The 17,147-nt window shown below is 42.8% G+C and overlaps 2 protein-coding genes across 12 annotated transcripts in view; both read right to left on the bottom strand.

Annotated features, from left to right (window-relative positions):
• The window catches only part of YEATS2 (YEATS domain containing 2), a 48,499-nt gene extending 38,121 nt beyond the window's left edge, over positions 1-10,378 (bottom strand). For 3 of the 4 annotated variants that reach the window (XM_083849089.1, XM_083849091.1, XM_083849092.1), the window contains exons 1-8: positions 10,075-10,194; positions 9,693-9,803; positions 8,173-8,270; positions 7,942-8,034; positions 5,053-5,295; positions 3,221-3,336; positions 1,934-2,095; positions 170-281 (exon numbers count right to left, since the gene is read on the bottom strand). In XM_083849089.1, the coding sequence (XP_083705215.1) occupies positions 170-281; positions 1,934-2,095; positions 3,221-3,336; positions 5,053-5,295; positions 7,942-8,034; positions 8,173-8,270; positions 9,693-9,792 (924 nt within the window). In that variant the 5' untranslated portion in view covers positions 9,793-9,803; positions 10,075-10,194. Of the gene's footprint in view, positions 1-169; positions 282-1,933; positions 2,096-3,220; positions 3,337-5,052; positions 5,296-7,941; positions 8,035-8,172; positions 8,271-9,692; positions 9,804-10,074; positions 10,195-10,269 lie in introns of those variants that run through there. The other variant, XM_083849090.1, reaches the window with a different exon arrangement.
• Positions 10,379-10,959: 581 nt separating this feature from the next.
• KLHL24 (kelch like family member 24) overlaps positions 10,960-17,147 on the bottom strand; it is a 28,153-nt gene continuing 21,965 nt past the window's right edge. For all 8 annotated transcript variants that reach the window (XM_083849144.1, XM_083849143.1, XM_083849139.1 and 5 more), the window contains one exon: positions 10,960-17,067. In XM_083849144.1, the coding sequence (XP_083705270.1) occupies positions 16,867-17,067 (201 nt within the window). In that variant the 3' untranslated portion in view covers positions 10,960-16,866. The remainder of the gene's footprint in view (positions 17,068-17,147) is intronic.

Below are 17,147 nucleotides of genomic sequence, written 5' to 3'. Positions count from 1 at the left end.
GGATCTTTTTTGATTATTCATTTCAACTGTTCACGTGTAAAAGAACAGCAGGGAAAAAATACAGAGACAGAAGCACACACACACACAAGCGGATGCTCTTCTAGATCATGCAGAGAGATTATGCAGAGCTCATTTAATTGCCTTTCTCTCAAGCATTCTGTTCAAATACCTTCAGATTGTGTATGATATCAATCCTCTTGTTCTGGCTATCCTTGAAGTGTATCTGGACTCTCACAGGGAATTCTCCCCAGCCTCTCCTGGTCAGGTGGAATGGAGGTTCTCTGGAAACAAATGGCGATTCACATTTTGTATGCAAAACAGGTAGAGCTTTCACCTACCTCTTTTGCAGAAAGCTAAAGACTGTCTGTCTAACTGACAACCAAAGCTAGCTTTAGGCCTACTGTTCACGACAGAGAGAATGCAATCAAACCCACAAATTCTAATTTTGGGGACAGCTGAAAACATGCTTTTATTTCGCACAAGTGGACAGAGAAGGAAATGGTGTAACAGTTGGATGAAAGACTATGGGAAACAAACACAAAAAAGACTGTGTAATGACAAAAAATACTTGCTTTAAAAAAAAAAAGCAAGTCAGCTCCTAGGACAATGCTCCAAGGTGAGTTTTCATTGCAACATTTTGCCATCTCTTTCTGATGTTCCCTGTCTCGTAGTAAAAAGGCATATGCTTCATGTAAGGCCAATGAAACAACATACAGACTACAAGGAAAAGCTAACTCAACCAATGTCATTCTCTAATCTGAAAAAGAAGGGCAGATTTATCTCTAGTATTTACCATCACTTTTTTCCTTTAATATTTTAGTTTGTTGTTATAAATCCCAAATGCAGTTTTGCAATGAAACAAAACACTAACTTCTTTTTAGTCCAGAACACAAATGTTCATTGAAATGACTAGAGCTGTATGACAAGAAGAAATCTATTAACTAGAGGAGATTAAACAGAAGACAAACAGCACTGACATCAGATAACGGTAAACTGAGAAAGGCACAAAAAGAAAGCAGTCAAGTCTAATTCAGTATGCTATACCCGAAATATAAAGGAGTTTGTTTTCATCCTGCTCGGCATCACCTTCTCAGAATCATTAGCTAGCACTAATACTTCTTATCTCAGATATGCCTTTCTGGATTTGCCCATCAGCCAATTTAATTTTGCCAGAATTAAGTTGCCATTTTGTATGGAGGTGTTCTGCCCACTTCCCCCCAGGCAGGCAACTGAACCCTAAGAGAATAATTTCTTCAGGAAAACATGAAGCATTTTGGACCATCTTTTCCAAAGAACAAGAATGAAAAACTGACAGGACATCTGCCTGCAGTAGCAAACACAGAACTGAGCCTGCTGATCACAACAGGGTCACAATTTTGACTACAGGTTAGGTGAGGACAGAGAAACTGCCCTGTTTCTGTAGCAGCAATACCGTGACACTGATGGGAAATTAATTCCACAAACCATGAAGTCAATGCCACTGATCTCACTGCAGTACAGAAATACCTGGGAGAAAGATAAAACTTGCCCAAACATACGTATGCAATTAAAACTACAGGTAAAACAGCTTTCTGAAACTTCTCTTTTTTTTCCGCATACCACTGGGAGGAAGGTAGAGAACATCTTTCCAAATGCACCTTGCACAGCAGACAGCATAATGCATACAGATGTATAAACTCACGGGGATAACATGGGAAACGCAATAGATAACTTTCACCAGTACAAAAAAAAAGAAATGTTTGGCACATTTGATACAAAAAATAATGTAATTCTGCTGTTATTTTGAGAGTCTGTCAAGCCAAGCTGGAAGTTAAAGAAAGACATGAAACACAAGGCCAGGACAAGAAGGTGCTAACTTCAAAAAAAAACAATTGGCACTGTAAGCCTGGCAAGCATAAATAGGAGTGTGACAACTGGAACAGCTCCTTATTACCTCACTTCTACCAGGTCATTAGGTTTGTAACTGGGATGTAAGAAGAACCAAACTTTCTTGACAAAATGATTTATACTGGGTTCTCTCCGAGAGCCTCGGACATACACCATCCATTTATGGGTTGACTGATCATTTTCTTCTCTCTTGTCAGGGGGAATGTACCTGGCAAAGAAATTTAAAAAAAACAGGGATGGTAAAATGCCCATGTGTAGCTTGTCCCCTGTATACTTCTGTTAATTATTCTATATTCTGACAGTTCATCAAGATCTGCAGAAAAAAATTCCTCCAGAAACAAACAGAAATCTCATAATTTACTCTATACTCCCAATATATTCCCTCGATTCTAGTGCACAACTGCCATAAGAAATTCATCCATTTAAAAAGTTGATTCTTAAATCAGGAAGACTTAATTTTAATATTTTGTCAGTGTCAAATGCTTCTCCCCATCTTTTGTGAGACATCAAGAAGTCACACTGCTCTAGAACACAGCATCAGCAACTCTGCTACCATACCCCCCCCCCCCCCCCCCCCCAAAAAGCAATTATTCTTATACATTTTAAAGAAGCTTCTTAGTCAATAATTGGGTCTGGGTCCAGGATTAAATAGATTTTCAAGACAATTCTAATACCGTAAGTCTCATCAGCTAACATTTGCTACTTTCTATGCAAAAGAAAATTAACTTCAGTAGTACAGGGTAGACAGTTAAAACCTTAACTTCTCCATAGCTTCCAAAAATGAATGCTTTTATTCGTTACTTTCCTCAAAGTTCAACAATTAGATAAATTTACCCGTCTTCAATTTTTTTGGGGGGGAAAACATGAAAACCATAAAAAATTTCTTCAGACTATGCTGTACTTTCACAGAGTTTTTCTCATTTTTATAATTTCTGATTTGGGGTTGGTTTGTTTGGGGTGTGGGGGAGAGTCGGGTGGTTGTCTTTTTTTTTTTTTGTTAAACGCATCCCTACGGACACATAGAAATAGCAATTAGGACAATTTGCTTTTCAGCATTTTCATGGGAAAACCTGGGATTTTACAATGGACAGAGAAGGCTTAAAGACTCACCTCGAAAGAAACAGACCATAAAACCTCTATTTATACTACCTGTTAAAACACCTCTTCCCACAACAAAAAGCTCTTGCAGATACTCAAGGAGGGCAGCCTTGGGTCCAGTGTCAAGAGCAATACCTCCCACTGCAACAGCCTAACAACTTTATCTCCTAATTTTAACCTCTTATTCCATTTGATTCTGAAGTAAAGGCCCATCATGGAGACTTTGGATACTAACTTGGAGACGTTCCCAACCACAATCGTTTTCTTCACGTAGAGCCGTGAAGTCTCGTCAGTTGGCAGCCCGGCATTTCGTTGTCCTGGTTTCTGAGAGCTTGAAACACCCGAACTGTCCTGAGGGTAGGGGAAGAAAAAAAGGCAAACAAACAAACAAACAAAAAAAAACAAGCATTCCTCTTAAACATTACTTTGTTTGGCACTAGAAAAGTAAGGTGTTGTTAAAAAAGAAAACACGCATAGTTAAATGGGAGATCAACCCAGTGATGCCCCAAGCTGGAGCAAGGACAGTCACAGAAGCCTGGCACGGCATCAGCTTCTCCTCATCCTTCAGCCACCTCTGTGTTGGCCAAAGATGCCCCACCATGCTACAGCCAAGCAATCCAGCTGTTCCACCAAAGACCCCCCTGCTGAAGCTATCTATACTGGGCTGGTGGTTTACGGTACAGGTACATACTGTCTGCATGCTTCTGCTACGGACCCTAGGAAGGATTTCAGCACACCAAAGCTGTCACCCTGCTCACTGGATGCAGAAACAATGCTTTTTCTGCCACACCACATGGCAACTTGTCCAACTGCAGAACGCAGCCATATGCAGTGAGATACACGTCTCCAGTTTGGGTCAGAGGCTCTTCTCCTCTGGCAGGGCTGAGATGAAAGAAACTGAAACGAAACAGAAGTTTCCTCTCATCGAGCATTCAGCATTTCACCTGCAGCCAGTGAGCATTTCCCTCTGGAAGCTACCTGCCTCTGGTAAGGGAAGCAGCTGGGGCAGAGAGGGGCAGCAGGGCAGAGGAGCAAGCTGGGATGCTCAGCAAGCTGCAGCTTCTCTGCAGGAGAAATCACTTCTCTTCTGCAAAGTTTCTCTTCAGTTGTCTAACGGCCACTGTGAATAAGTACGTGGCTCTTTTCTATTTCCTAGAGCAAGAAAGACGAAAATAAGGGAAACTGGTGCTCACTGCAAGATGTAGGCTATGTTTTAATCACACGGTACTGAGGACACGGCTTGAGAAGGACCTTTTGGGCAGCTGTATCTGTTTCTAAGTGGGTTCTTAACTGCAACTGTACAATGATTTCTGCAGCTCCATAGTGAACCATACACGGAATGGATCCATGTCAAAAGTAACACAGAAAAAAGTGCAGGGAAATATGAAAGAAGGTATTTTTAACGTGGATCAGTCTGGTTCAGTTAAGCAAATGGTAATATTAGTTCAAGAGCAAGCAGTGCTACCAAGAGAAAACCAGCACACAGTGCGCCCCCAGGCTCTACCAGCTCACGCCCCCAGGAGGAGCCGACCCAGCCACCACTAAATGTTCCCCACACAGTGCTAAGCAGCCCCAACCCCAAAGGTTCAATCACTCAGAGCAACGCAGTCCCCAGGGGCACCCAGCAGCATCACTATACGGAATATCACCAGCTCCCAAAGCACATTACTGGGAATGACGTTTCTCGCTCTTCTTTCCAGGCTCTACCCTTCCTGACCCGACTTCCATCCACACAGCAAAACCCTGTGCTCAAGCTGTGAAACAGCTCCTTCCCCAGAGACTACCAAGCCAGACAGCAGCAGATCAGCAGTGCTAACATGAACGCTGTCGCTGCTGCCTTGCTGACCTCTCTGTTGGGTAAGAATTAAGAGGAGTTACCCAAGTTACATACGCTTCAGTTAGCCTCACAGCAAAGCCAGGCTGAGAGTGGAAGCAAGCGGTTGGAGAGGGTAAGGAACAGATCTTCAGCAAGGTGGGTGACAACATGAAGAGCTCCTGGTGCCAGCACCGAGTCCAGACAGAGCACACACCTCCAACAACTTGACCACCACTCGCGTTTTACTTTACCCGGCCAGTATTTCTGCTCTGTCTCTGGTCCAGGCTGTTTGTCAGCCGGTCGTCTGCATCCAAGTTGCCATTGTCCTTGTCCAGGAGAAAGTCATTGTGCTGGGAGAGCGAGTCGCTCTCAGAGTGGTTGGCGGATGGAGTGTCTGAGCCCTGGTTAGCAGGGGACGAGGATCTGGAGGGCGATTCCAGGAACTTCTTGATTGAAGGGTGATTGAGAATTGTTGTGTCACACGTCCTGGTCCCCTGCAACAGAGGCCAGGCAGATCCAGTAATTTATTTTCCTGTAGCCCAGATAAAACGAGGCTGTGCCAAAGGGGAAAATTCAACATACAAATAACGAGCCAATATTTAATCAGCTGCCTTGCAGAAAAAAACATACACCACAGAAGAGAAAATCTTGCAATGGTTCTATAGAAGTAGGACCCCAGATTGAATCTGTTCCTTTAGAGCCTCTGATCCCCGAAATCCACCTGCCTTTGGAAAGGAGGGCTGCAGCAGACTGACACTTACAATGTCCCCTTGAAAATAACAGCATCCCCTCCTCTGCAGGCCTTCACCGTACACAGAAAGACCACAGATGCCTGATTCTTGCAGGCAAGCAGGGTATGCAAATGTATTAGGCTCCTTAATTTTGCTACCAGCTGGTGGTCTTGCCAATGCCCATGAGGCAAGATACATTTATTAGCACCCTGCCTGCTGCCAAAGCTTAACAGAAGCTAAAGAGGAACGTGCTTACACACACTCACAGAATTTCATCAAAATGGGTGTTTCAGAGATAACATTAGATCCTCCTGAACCTGCGAGGTTTAACATGCAGCCAGTACGGGCACCAGGACAGGGCAGAACTGCCCTCAAGAGGTGGCAGCAGCAGTGGAGTTGAATAGTCCCCCACCCAGAAGTTAAGGGCTCAGCTGACAGCTTTCCTCCCAGCTGTCCATGAGGCACATGACCTAAGCAACTGCCAACTCTCCCTGCTCAACAGCCCTTAAAAGAGTTTTGAAACCAAAATCCTGAACTTTGATATCTGGAGAACACAAATCCTATCAGTTTTCCAAGCATTTGCAAGAGCTCCATGTGAAACACACACACATATATAAAATCTTTAAAACAAGAAAATACCTAAGCTTCCTTCAAGTCAAAATAGATGTAAATCAATAAATAACCAACCCATTTTCCTTTCTTCCATCCAGTGAACTGACCAACACCTTGTCCACTTATTTATAGTAAAAACAAACAACCCAACACACAACTATAATTGTACAGAACCAGAAGCCTCAAAACCCAGAAGCACCAGGCTGAAGAACTGTTCATGAGAACAGATCAGGAATTTGCAAGTCATCTTCTTACAAGTTTACAAGCATTTACATATTAAGCACACTGAGCTAAACTACAAAAATTCCCATTCCCAAAAGTAGAAATAGGGGCAATCACTCCCTGCCAGCAGAATCAAGCACGTTAACCACACAACGAAAACAGACCTAAATGAAACCAGCAACAAGTTCAAATTAAAAAAAGACATGATCTAGCCAGCATGCAAAGCAGGACTTTTAGAAACAATATAAAATGCAATCAAAGGTACAGCTACACTAGCCATAAGCTCATAACAAGAAAACAAACACGAGGTCACACCAGTTTTACGAACGCTCCAAAACAATATATAATGTTAGCATTTCTGCAAGCTGTGAAACTCAGCAAGGAAAAAAAAAAAAAAAAACACCCTGCATGGCAAAACAAGTAAACAGGGGGCAGAACAAGCTCTTGCTGACACGTGACAACACTGGATGAAAGTACTTTAAAAGATCAGAATCTAGCTCAAATTCCTCAGCCACCCACACAAAACCGAATGCAGAGGAGAGATCTCCAAGCCTCCCAGTACCATCATAATCTTTCTCAGCTCCAGTTGCTCAATTCAAGTTCAGTGAGAGGAAAAACAAGGTGGACCATTACTTTTTTTTGTCCTCCACCAAGCCTTCTGGAAATCAAAATAGGAAAATAGGAATAACAATGAGAGCCCTTGCTTGGTAGAGAAACTCTTACGGCACTGGAGTGAAACCTCAGCTCTCAGCACACATTAACAGGTTTCAGTATCAGCTTAGATTTTTCCTGGAAAACAGCTATCATTTTTCCAACTCAGGGAGTTAACTAAAATAGGTAAACTGGCAGGGAGCTACATGTCAGTGAGGAGCCTGCATTCAGCCTCAGTGTGAGTCTCCAACACCCCGCAATTACCAGGCTACTAAAGAATCGGTGCTCAGAATGGGAGAGTTAACTCGTAGGGGCTCTGTTGTTTTATTTCTTAACCTCCTCGTGAATTTTTAATCTTTTTGTGATAGCTCCTTGATTTACCTCATGCTTCACTGCTGCCATCAGCCTGGTTAACACATCATTAACAGAACAACTGCCTGGGTAAAGGGAAGATTGTTTCACTGCCCAGGACTCGAGAAATGTGGTTTTTTTTTTCTGACAAGTTTTTAAGTCCATCTACTTCCACTCCATTTGTGAGATGGGAAAATTTGGTCTTTGCCCTCCAGGGCTTTGCAAGGATAACTGTGAAGTGTGGGAGAAGCCAGGTGCTCTGCCGCACAACAAAAAGTGACAAAAAGTGCTTCAAAAAGTGCTTCACAAAAAAGTGACAAAAGAGTGTTTCAGGAAACAGAACCAAGCACTGCCCAGAGACTTCTCACTTGAGTCAAGATGACTGAAGTGGCCAAGGCCCAGCTAGTGACACCTACCAGGTCACCTCTCCCACTGCTCTCCCAGCGGGGGTTCAGATTCCACTACTTCAGAAACTGCATCTCGAACCCCAACATTAGCTATATATCCAGAAGACTACACATCACTTTTCACAAATACCCCTCAAAGTCTTGTTTTTCACAAAGTAATCTTTACCTCTCCAGCTTTGAGAAGACCAGCAGAGGCATAATAGTTAGCCACGATACAGGCACGCAGCTTATCCATCATCCTTCTTGCTTCAATCAGGCGCTATGAAAAGAAAAGAAGTAACATATAGCAATGAATATAACATATAACAATGAACAGATAACCACTACCGCAATATCCAAAAGCAAATCACACCAGGACTTTAACTATTTTTTTTTTTTAGTAAGAAAACCTTTATACCTGATCTATAACTTCAATTTCATGTTCTTTATTCTTCATTTCGACAGCAAACTGTTCTTTAATAATTGTCTCAATCTTCTGCACAGCAACATCTCGAGCTGCACAAGGCCACACATGAAAAATAAAGAAAAAAATATTTCTATTTCTGAGGCTCCACTTGAAAAAAACAAAGATAAATCATTAACAAGTGAAAAGTGAAGTGATAATTTCAGCATCAAAAAAATGTCAAGGATAACTTCTTTGCAAAAGAAAGTAATTTGTCTTAACAAAAATCACATGCGTCTTTAAAAGCTGGCTTATGTGGAAGGCTATTTTTTTCTTTTTAGGTGTGAGATGACAAACAACATATGACCAAACTGCTTACTTCTGGTCTTACTGAAGCTGTAAACAGTAAAAAGACAAACAAAAATATGTTATTGTCAAGTGCAGTTACCACTGCAATTGTGCAGGAGTACCCTAGAATGCTATGTACATTTTTGTCTCTCCCTGGCCTAACTCATATCCAGGAAATTTACACTTCATGTAGCAATAATAATGCAAACCAATATTTTATACGTTTAGCACTGGCATGGAGCACAGCCTGCTCTGGAGTGCCTACAAGCTTTTTATTAGCCACAAAAGAAACTACATTACTGAAAGCTGGTGTACCTCCTACAAAATCCTCTCCCAGGAGGGCTGAATCAGAGCAATCCAAGCAACGTGTTCATATCAGTTCTAAGTAAGGACTCGGAAGAGCAGTTGTACTTCTAGAAGAAAGCCTGAAAAAGGTCCTCCAGCTTGTGTCAGAAGCACAATGACCACACCACAAGGCAGAGGAGAGAAAAACAGCCTGGGTTCCCTAGAAAAATTTTATGTTGTTTCTAAATAGTACAGGAGGCCACAATACTAAGGCTGTGTTTTGAGCTTCAGAGGAAGCATCTGCTTGACTAAAGGGCATTTGTCTGTTCAAAAAGGCTTCTAAGATCCTACATGGAAAGAGCAAAGAAATCAAAAGCAAGTCAAAATTTGCTGGTATGTTACAGCTATCAGGTAATTACTGTCACAAGGAATTTTACCGTCCGATCGCATACCTACAATGTGAGTAACGTAACCTAGGCTTGCATTTGCAAGAGGGTATCCTACAGGTATTTACTGGTTTCCATATATATATACACACACATTATCTAGAACTAGAAATAGTTCAAGCCTACATTAAAACTGAATTATGATAGAATCTAGATGAGTAATGCAAAATTAAAAACCAGCAGATATAATTTCTCTCCAACCATGAACACCATACTTGGGAAATTCGCATGTAAAGCTACACTTAAACCTGAACACAGTAAGGCATGAAACGTGCCGTTCAGACAGAGACAACTGCATCTCTTCCCAAGACTGAGGCAGTGCAATACCAGGATTAAGACAATTAAAGCACTTTAGAATTTGTGGTTACATTACAGAGGCTTTTAAGAACACTTTATTTTCATATTTTGTCCTGCCCCCCCCCGCCTGCCGCCTCCGCCCGGGCCCGGGGCGCCCACCTGAGCGCTCGGCCGCCCGGTGCCGCTTGCTGGGCTGCGCGATGGCGATGTCCTCGTAGTCGGGGTCCTTCTCCGCCACCGCTCTCTTCATCCCGGACATGCTCCCGGCCGCTGCGACGAGGGGATGAGCAGAGGCGTTACCGACGCCAGGCCGCGGTCTCCCCCCCGAACCCCCCCCCCCGAGGGCCCGGTGCCGGCCCCCGCCGGGCGGGGCGGGGCGGGGCGGGGGGGGCGGTGCCCGCGCGGCCCCAGCCCACGTGCGCTGCTCCCCTCCCCTCCCCTCCCCCCGCCCGCGCACACAAAGCCGCCGCCGCCGCGGCCGCGCGCACTCCTCCCGCCCCCCCCCTCACTCCCGGTCCTTCCCCCTTTGCCCGCCGCTCACCCGCGCGCCGCCGCCCGGCCCCGGCCCCGCCGCCCGCGCTCAGCGCCGGCCCCGTCCCGCCGCCGCCCGCAGCGCCGCCGCCATGAGCGCAGGGCCGCGCGGCCCCTCAGCGCCGGGGCGGGGCCCGCGCAGGCGGACAGCGGCGGCGGGGCGGGGCCGGGCCGGGCCCGCCCGATTCCCCCCGGGGCCCCGCACCTGAGGAGCGGCCGAGCCCGCCCCGCGCCCGCCGCCTCCAGGGCCTCGAAGCGGGGCCCCCAGTGCCGGCCGTGGCCGAGCCCCCGGCCCCTCACAGCGTCCCCGCCCCGCCCCGCCTTCACGGGAAGCGGTTCGCTTTTCTTCCTTTTTCCTGCTAGCGGGAAGAGGAACAGGAGGGTGTCGTTAAAACACCGCTGCCAGTCTGTTTTTAAGCCTTAGAACTATCCCGTGTTGGACTTGCAGCGCTCAGAGGCGCTTCCCTTGCTCTCTTCTTTCGCCAGGAAAGGGCAATCCCCAAAACCCTGTCGGTTCCACCTCAGCACCACCCTCACACGCTGGCAAGCAGGAGCTGGGAGCAGCCCAGGCAGCAGCTCACTTCAGGAGAAGCACCTGTGTGGCAGTCTCTTTCCAAGCCGTGTTACCGCCGGTCACCCTCCTACCCTTATGCTACCCCTTCCTGATTTCCTGCACTTTTTGCCTTCAGAGCCCGTGCTCATCCTTTTCCCTTCCCAATACCCAGCAGTAACCGCCGTGTTACATCCCCCCCGCTCTGCTTTGTCAGTTCTCCAGCGTAAAGAGGCTACAAATGGGCAGAATCTAACAAAAGACCTAAGAAAAAGAGGAAGGAATTTCCCCTCTACACAACCAAGCCCCTCCCTGGATCTCAGACCTAAAATAAAACACAGTCAATTATTCAAAAGGCAAATGTTTATTAGGTACATTGAACTTAAAAAAAAAACAACTTCCAAAGAATTATGCAAGAAATACATTTAAACGTAACAGGTAAATGTTATTGCGATTGCACTACATTACAAAGTCACTCTCCTACTGTCAGCACAATCTGAAGACATACACGCCGCAACGTTGCGCCGACTCTGGCACACCCCAAGCAGTCTGCACTTCTAGTTCAGACGTCGTTTGTGCTGTACCAGATCATCCTTGAAGGCGAGATCAGCTCTTAGCAGAGCTTAAACCTTTTCCATTTCAGTTAATAAAGAAACTGGCAAGGAAAAACATGAACTGCTGTTTTTTCTTCAGTCAAATCAAAGCATGATTTCAAGTGAAGAGAATATCATCTGGATAAAAGTTCAGGAGGTAAACTTTCTTTCCATGGCCAAGTAGTTCCTATTCGTCCAAAGTGCTACAGGTACACCAAAAAGGGAACAACCCGCATAGGTCTAGCATTTACATAGATGAAATTAGTAATAGTATATTACATTCAAGTCTCTTGATTTTGAATATTGCCGTGCTGCATCATATTATTGCTTTGTATTGTGTATATTGAACAAGACACTACTGACAAGTCAGTGTGTTCAGAAACAGAACTGTACATATCAAGGACAGGAAGTCAAAGACTGAACTCCAATCTGTTGTCACTAAGAAGTGCTGAAAACAGCAAAGAGAAAAAAACAAATTTCCCTAGATTAAATCTGCCATAGCACTGCAATAATGAAAGCATTCTAGGTGCATTCTAAGCAATAGCTTTAACCGTTCTTCTAACGAATGATTTATTTCTCTTAGAAGGACATCAACAGTCTGGACAGTAAGACCGATCCTAATAAACAGGAAGAATAATCCAAACTCTTTTTCACAACAGATAAAAATATAAGTGAATTCAAGGCACAGATATTTTTCAATATTAACGCACTATTTTCTTTGGAACTAATGATACAAAGGAAGCCATAATTACATTATCAACATGCTGTACACAGGGCCTTTTTATATGCCATACTCAGAACAGTTATCATAAAATGATCAAAAACTATTCACACACATGGATGTGCACACAAACATAGGAGTATAGACTGGAGCATTTCAGTAGAAAAAAATGTTCCTGTAGAGTTCTTAGTATTTTATCAAGGCTATATACTTTGAGTAACAAATGTATGCATAGCGTTAGTTATGGAAGAAGCTGACACAAGGACATGGTACAGAGAACACAACTGGTTTGGGGCCAGGAAGAGGCTGCTTACTGTTTTGTGGTAACACTCGCAGCGCTGACATGACCATGATAAACTGAATGACAGTGAGATGGATATTTATTAATGCCATATGAAATCATGTAACTTGTGGAAACTTGTATACTAGATACATAAATTAAAAAAAAAAATCACTGTTTGGCCCCCAATCAGATAGCAAATTTTTGCATTAAAAAATCTCATCTTATAAAGATCCTACTTTATAGAACCTTTATATATATAGAGCCCAGATTTTTTAACCAGGCACAATGAAACATTTTATTTGTACTTTCTTGTATTCACAGGTCTACATTCAGACAAAAACATTCACGTTGCCTCACAGTGATCATATTTTAATGCTCTTAACTTGGCTTTTGCCATCTTCAGGCATGGAATAAAAGATATACTTGTCCAGTTAGGCAAGTAGGAGAACTGAACCATCGCATTTCCTGAACATCACTTCTAGAAGCCCTTGACCAAGTATGCATCTTTGAGTTAGGAGTCTCGACAAATAGTAATTTATTTTTTTTTTTTTAACCAACTGAGCTTCAGCATCTGGAATTGCAAGCTGAACATCCCAAATGTCTTGGTTCAGCAAACCCAGAAAATGCACAATCCCTCGTTTCCTCCTGCTGTTTTCCCCCACAAGCTTCTCTGTGGTCTCTTTGGAGCTGGAGTTAAGTTCACAGCTCTACCTAGCCCCGACAAGGCGCAGCTCCAGCACACCCCTCTGCCTTGCCTGGGAGGGAAATTGAAAGCACAAGTGAGACTGCTTTCCTTTGTCCTTGCCCCTCAAATAAAACAAACACAGAATAAATTGAGCACTCATCTAAGATAAGGTGGTGAGCTCAGCTATTTGAGGAAGAAGCTGGAGCAGCCAGCAGTGCCCTTGCTCTCAAGCACAGGTGACCATCAAGCACAAGGTAATCAAAGCTTCCTCTGTGAGCCTGTCAAGGTGAGCACCACCTCCAGTTCCCCTCCAGTTCCCGCGTCAACCGCCTCTCTCAGAGTCTTGCAGTGGTAAAAACCTCATTTATAAAGCTTGAATGAATTATCATAAAGGCCCATATCAGCATCATTTGCATTAAAGATATCCACGAAATGAGCAGCCTTTGATGAGAATTGCATGGGTAATTAATTAAAAACAAACAAACAAGGACAACTGTGGATTCTTGCTGCTATAGCCCAGAAAGCACAGAGCTTAATCGACAAGATGTACATGAGGCTCATACTGTAAAATTAACTGTCTAGTAGTACAAATGGAAGAGATCCCACAAGTTACGCCTTTTTAAGCAGTACTAAGAGGGGAGCCTACAGCTAAGCCAAATGATTATTACGCAGCATTGTATGCTTGACAACTGAGAGATGAAGGGATGCAGCGGCTGTCCAAAAGCAGGCGGCCATGGGCTACACTGCAACACAATACTCAAGCTTTCCATACAGAGCCTTCTCAAAGCCAGGCCACAAGGCAAGATCACCTTTCTTCTCAGTTAACATCATATTGCTAAGAATAGAAGGATGTCTCATGAAGTTTCAAGCAGGAAGTAGTGGATAGCAAAATGGAGAAGGAAAACATTCACTCTAGTTTCTTTTTAAGAGTGAAACTTTTAACATTTATCTGTTTAGTGGAGTGAGATACTAGACAACTCTTGAATTTTGTTCTAGGTGTGACTTTGGAGACACCTGATCCCCTCTTCTTGTGCATGGTTAAGCTGAAATTACATCTTAAGCAGGTGGCCCTGCTTTGGTGGTGCCAACCTGTTACCATGCATGATGAAAGTCTTGATTATACTAAAAGACATTCAAAGTTTTCTCTCCTGGCTGAGAGGAAAACAAACAACAGAACATGCAAACAACACAATTTACTGCTCAACCACAAACTAATCAGCTAGAAAAGTCAGAATTTTAATCTTTGAATCCATCTACACCTGAATGAAATGCATCAGAGAACAGGTGACTCAGGAAAGCAATTTCCTGAATAAAGCATCCTTCTAGGAAAACAGTACATTTTCATTAAACCGAAGTTGAATTGTTCAGATCTAGCACATCTGAAAGTACTGTTCTAAACAGAGCAGGTTGTAAGTGAAAATTACTTAGATTCAAACCAAAGAACTTGTTTGTTTTGAGGAAATCACAGCATGAGTAACTGCCCTTTTAGCAATACTCCACACCTAACTGTTCAGCACTGAGTACAGGTTCAAGAACTGTAGCGGAAAACTTCTCTTTACATTTCTGCATTTACTGGTTCATTAAACACTTTCATTTTCAAAAATAGGTAACAGTACATAATTAAGAAATTTCAGTTTATAGCTGTATTTTCAAAACCAGAAAAAGCAGTATTTACATAGTGCAGTATTATAATCAGGTTAAAAGATACCTATACATAGATGACACTGAATCAAGAACGTTTAAAAACAGTTTAGCATGACAATCAGCATCACACATCTTAATACAAACAAGAAGGAAATCAAAAGAAGGGAGAATATTTTTCAAACTGCATCTCTAATGAAGTGCTTCTATCATTTTTTACATTGTCATTTACAACAATAGCACAAACTATACATTGTTAGTATATAACATCATTAATTGGGCAATTACAATTGCTATCAATGGACCTTATTCACAGGTACTGAAATAACCTTTTCAAAGTAACACTTGGCAAGCAGGCACAAGAAACTTAGAAAAGGATTAAATTTAAGTCTTACGTTACCAAATGGCTTCCTATTTAGGGCATTGTGAATGTGTGTTCTCAGGGACCCATTTCCTAATGACATCACTGATATGCAGAGATTTGTATTTTATCAATATTCTTAACATATACAAAGCAGCATTTGGTATTCAGCCCAAAACTGTTACTTTTGTCCTTTCCTGAGGTTACAAGTTAATGCATCACAAAGTGCAGCTCCCAGTGCTCTTTAAAAGTCACGACCATATGTTACTGAAAATGACGACTCCCAATTTGGCATAGCTTCACTGAGGGTCAGAATTTCCATCTCATGAAAAAATACTCTGGGAAAACAGATGGTGAAGAGAGTCCAGTGGAACAAACGACGTTCCAGACATGGTGCTTGTTTTCACCCTCCTGAGCAAGCATGTAGACCAGAACCCTGAGGCCAGGGTGCCTCTGCAGGAGCCTTATGTTTTTCTCTGCCCTGGCACTGACCAATTTCCCTACTGGCTGCTGTCCTCAGAATTCCTTTGAAAGGGAGTTCCTGAGGTTTTTGGTAATTAATAGCAAACTGGTACATAGAAAGTACTATATATTTTCCAACTCTCAAGTGCTATTTCAGTTTTCAAGAACTTGTGCCTCAGTTGTATAACTGTATACTGGAACTATGAGACATAGTAAAGGTATTTCTTTAATCTTTAAAGTCCTCCTTATATTTGTGTACTACAAAAAATCCAGGTTGAAATATAGGCACTTTCTAGGCTTCAAAATTAGCCAGACATGTTGTGTGGGAGTTACCCTCATATGGCTACATGGTCAGCTCCACAGCTCTTTTCTAGTGATATAAGGGACCTTTCCAGAACCTCTTCCATCTGTGGCCAAGCAGCTTATACAGTAGTCGAATTGAGCTAGAGTGATTGTCTGAAGAAAGGCCAAAAAATACTTGGTGGGTAACTCCACCAGATCTGTCATCTGAAGAGATGGAAGACCAATTTGTAAGCTGCAGGGTACAACCTGAGTTCCTACGTCTTCTACCAGGTAATTTATAATGCAATTCAAAAAAACAGTTGAATTCTGAGTTCTTTCCTTTATTCCTTGAGTAGTTTAGAGATGCTTCACATTGAGCAGAGAACAAACCCAGCAACTTTCTGGCTTCAGTCATATTATTCGGGACGTTAAAAACCGGGATTCCAAATCTGCTTCACAGATGCATACCTGCACCCCAGTAGTGGCTAGTTTTCCATGTCATGTAGCCTTGTATTTCTGACAAGCATTTAGTAACACTATGAATAAGGTCCATAGTGTTAAGGTATGCAATCAGCACTGTATGTTGCAGTGGCTCACAAAACCACCAAGATGTCACTGTTCTCCTTCAGAGGAAAGCATTTCTCAAGTATTCTAATATTTGTCCTATGTAGCTTAAATCATCCCGCCGTCCTCCCCCCCCCTTTTTTTTTTTTAAATCACAAATCATGCATGATCTTAAAATCTATTTGGTTAAGCCAAATAATCTGCTTGTAAGAATGCTTTACGTATGTATTGTAATTAGACAAGCTTTTTCTTAACTGTAATTATTACTAGATGCTTCTTTGAAATTTATTTGCTACATATTTTTTCAATTAGCAGAACCTGAAACCTTGTAGGTATCGCTTCTTAGGACACAGGCACAAGTGCTTGTGAAGGCACTTTCCCCACAAAGCTTCCAAGATTTTAACTACTTAACACATATAGGGCAACATTTCTGATCACCAGTACAACATACTCTGGTAACTATACAGATTTGTAGACTAGTTTTAATTTTTAATTTAAATTAACCCCCTGCTTTTTTTTTTTAAAGGCACAGGATACAATTTTCATGACACTTAGGTAAGTAAAGGGCATTTTCCCACTTCAGGATTTAAAAACCTGTCTTGCAGCAGACCACTGGATTCAATCCTGCTATTTCCTCCTCCCCCCCAAAGAAAAAAAAAATTACAGTTTAAAGCCTTTTTCATTATATCTATGAATCGTCACACAGCCGTGATACGATACTGGCCTGGGCATAGCTGCTACTCCTGTGATAATGCCTGTTGCAGGATCATAGCAAAGAATAGTGTCTGTGGCTTCACCATTTTCTCGTCTTCCACCAAGGATATAGATTTTTCCATTACACACAGACATGCCACAATTCTCCTGTTTCAAAATATACAAGTGAATACATGATTATTAAAAAAAAAAAAGATCTCAATTCCTGCATGTCTACCCCAGTAGAA

Source organism: Anser anser (assembly GCF_964211835.1).
Source record: "Anser anser genome assembly, chromosome: 9".
Classification (NCBI taxonomy): Eukaryota; Metazoa; Chordata; class Aves; order Anseriformes; family Anatidae; genus Anser; species Anser anser.
This window is presented reverse-complemented; position numbering and strand designations above follow the sequence as displayed.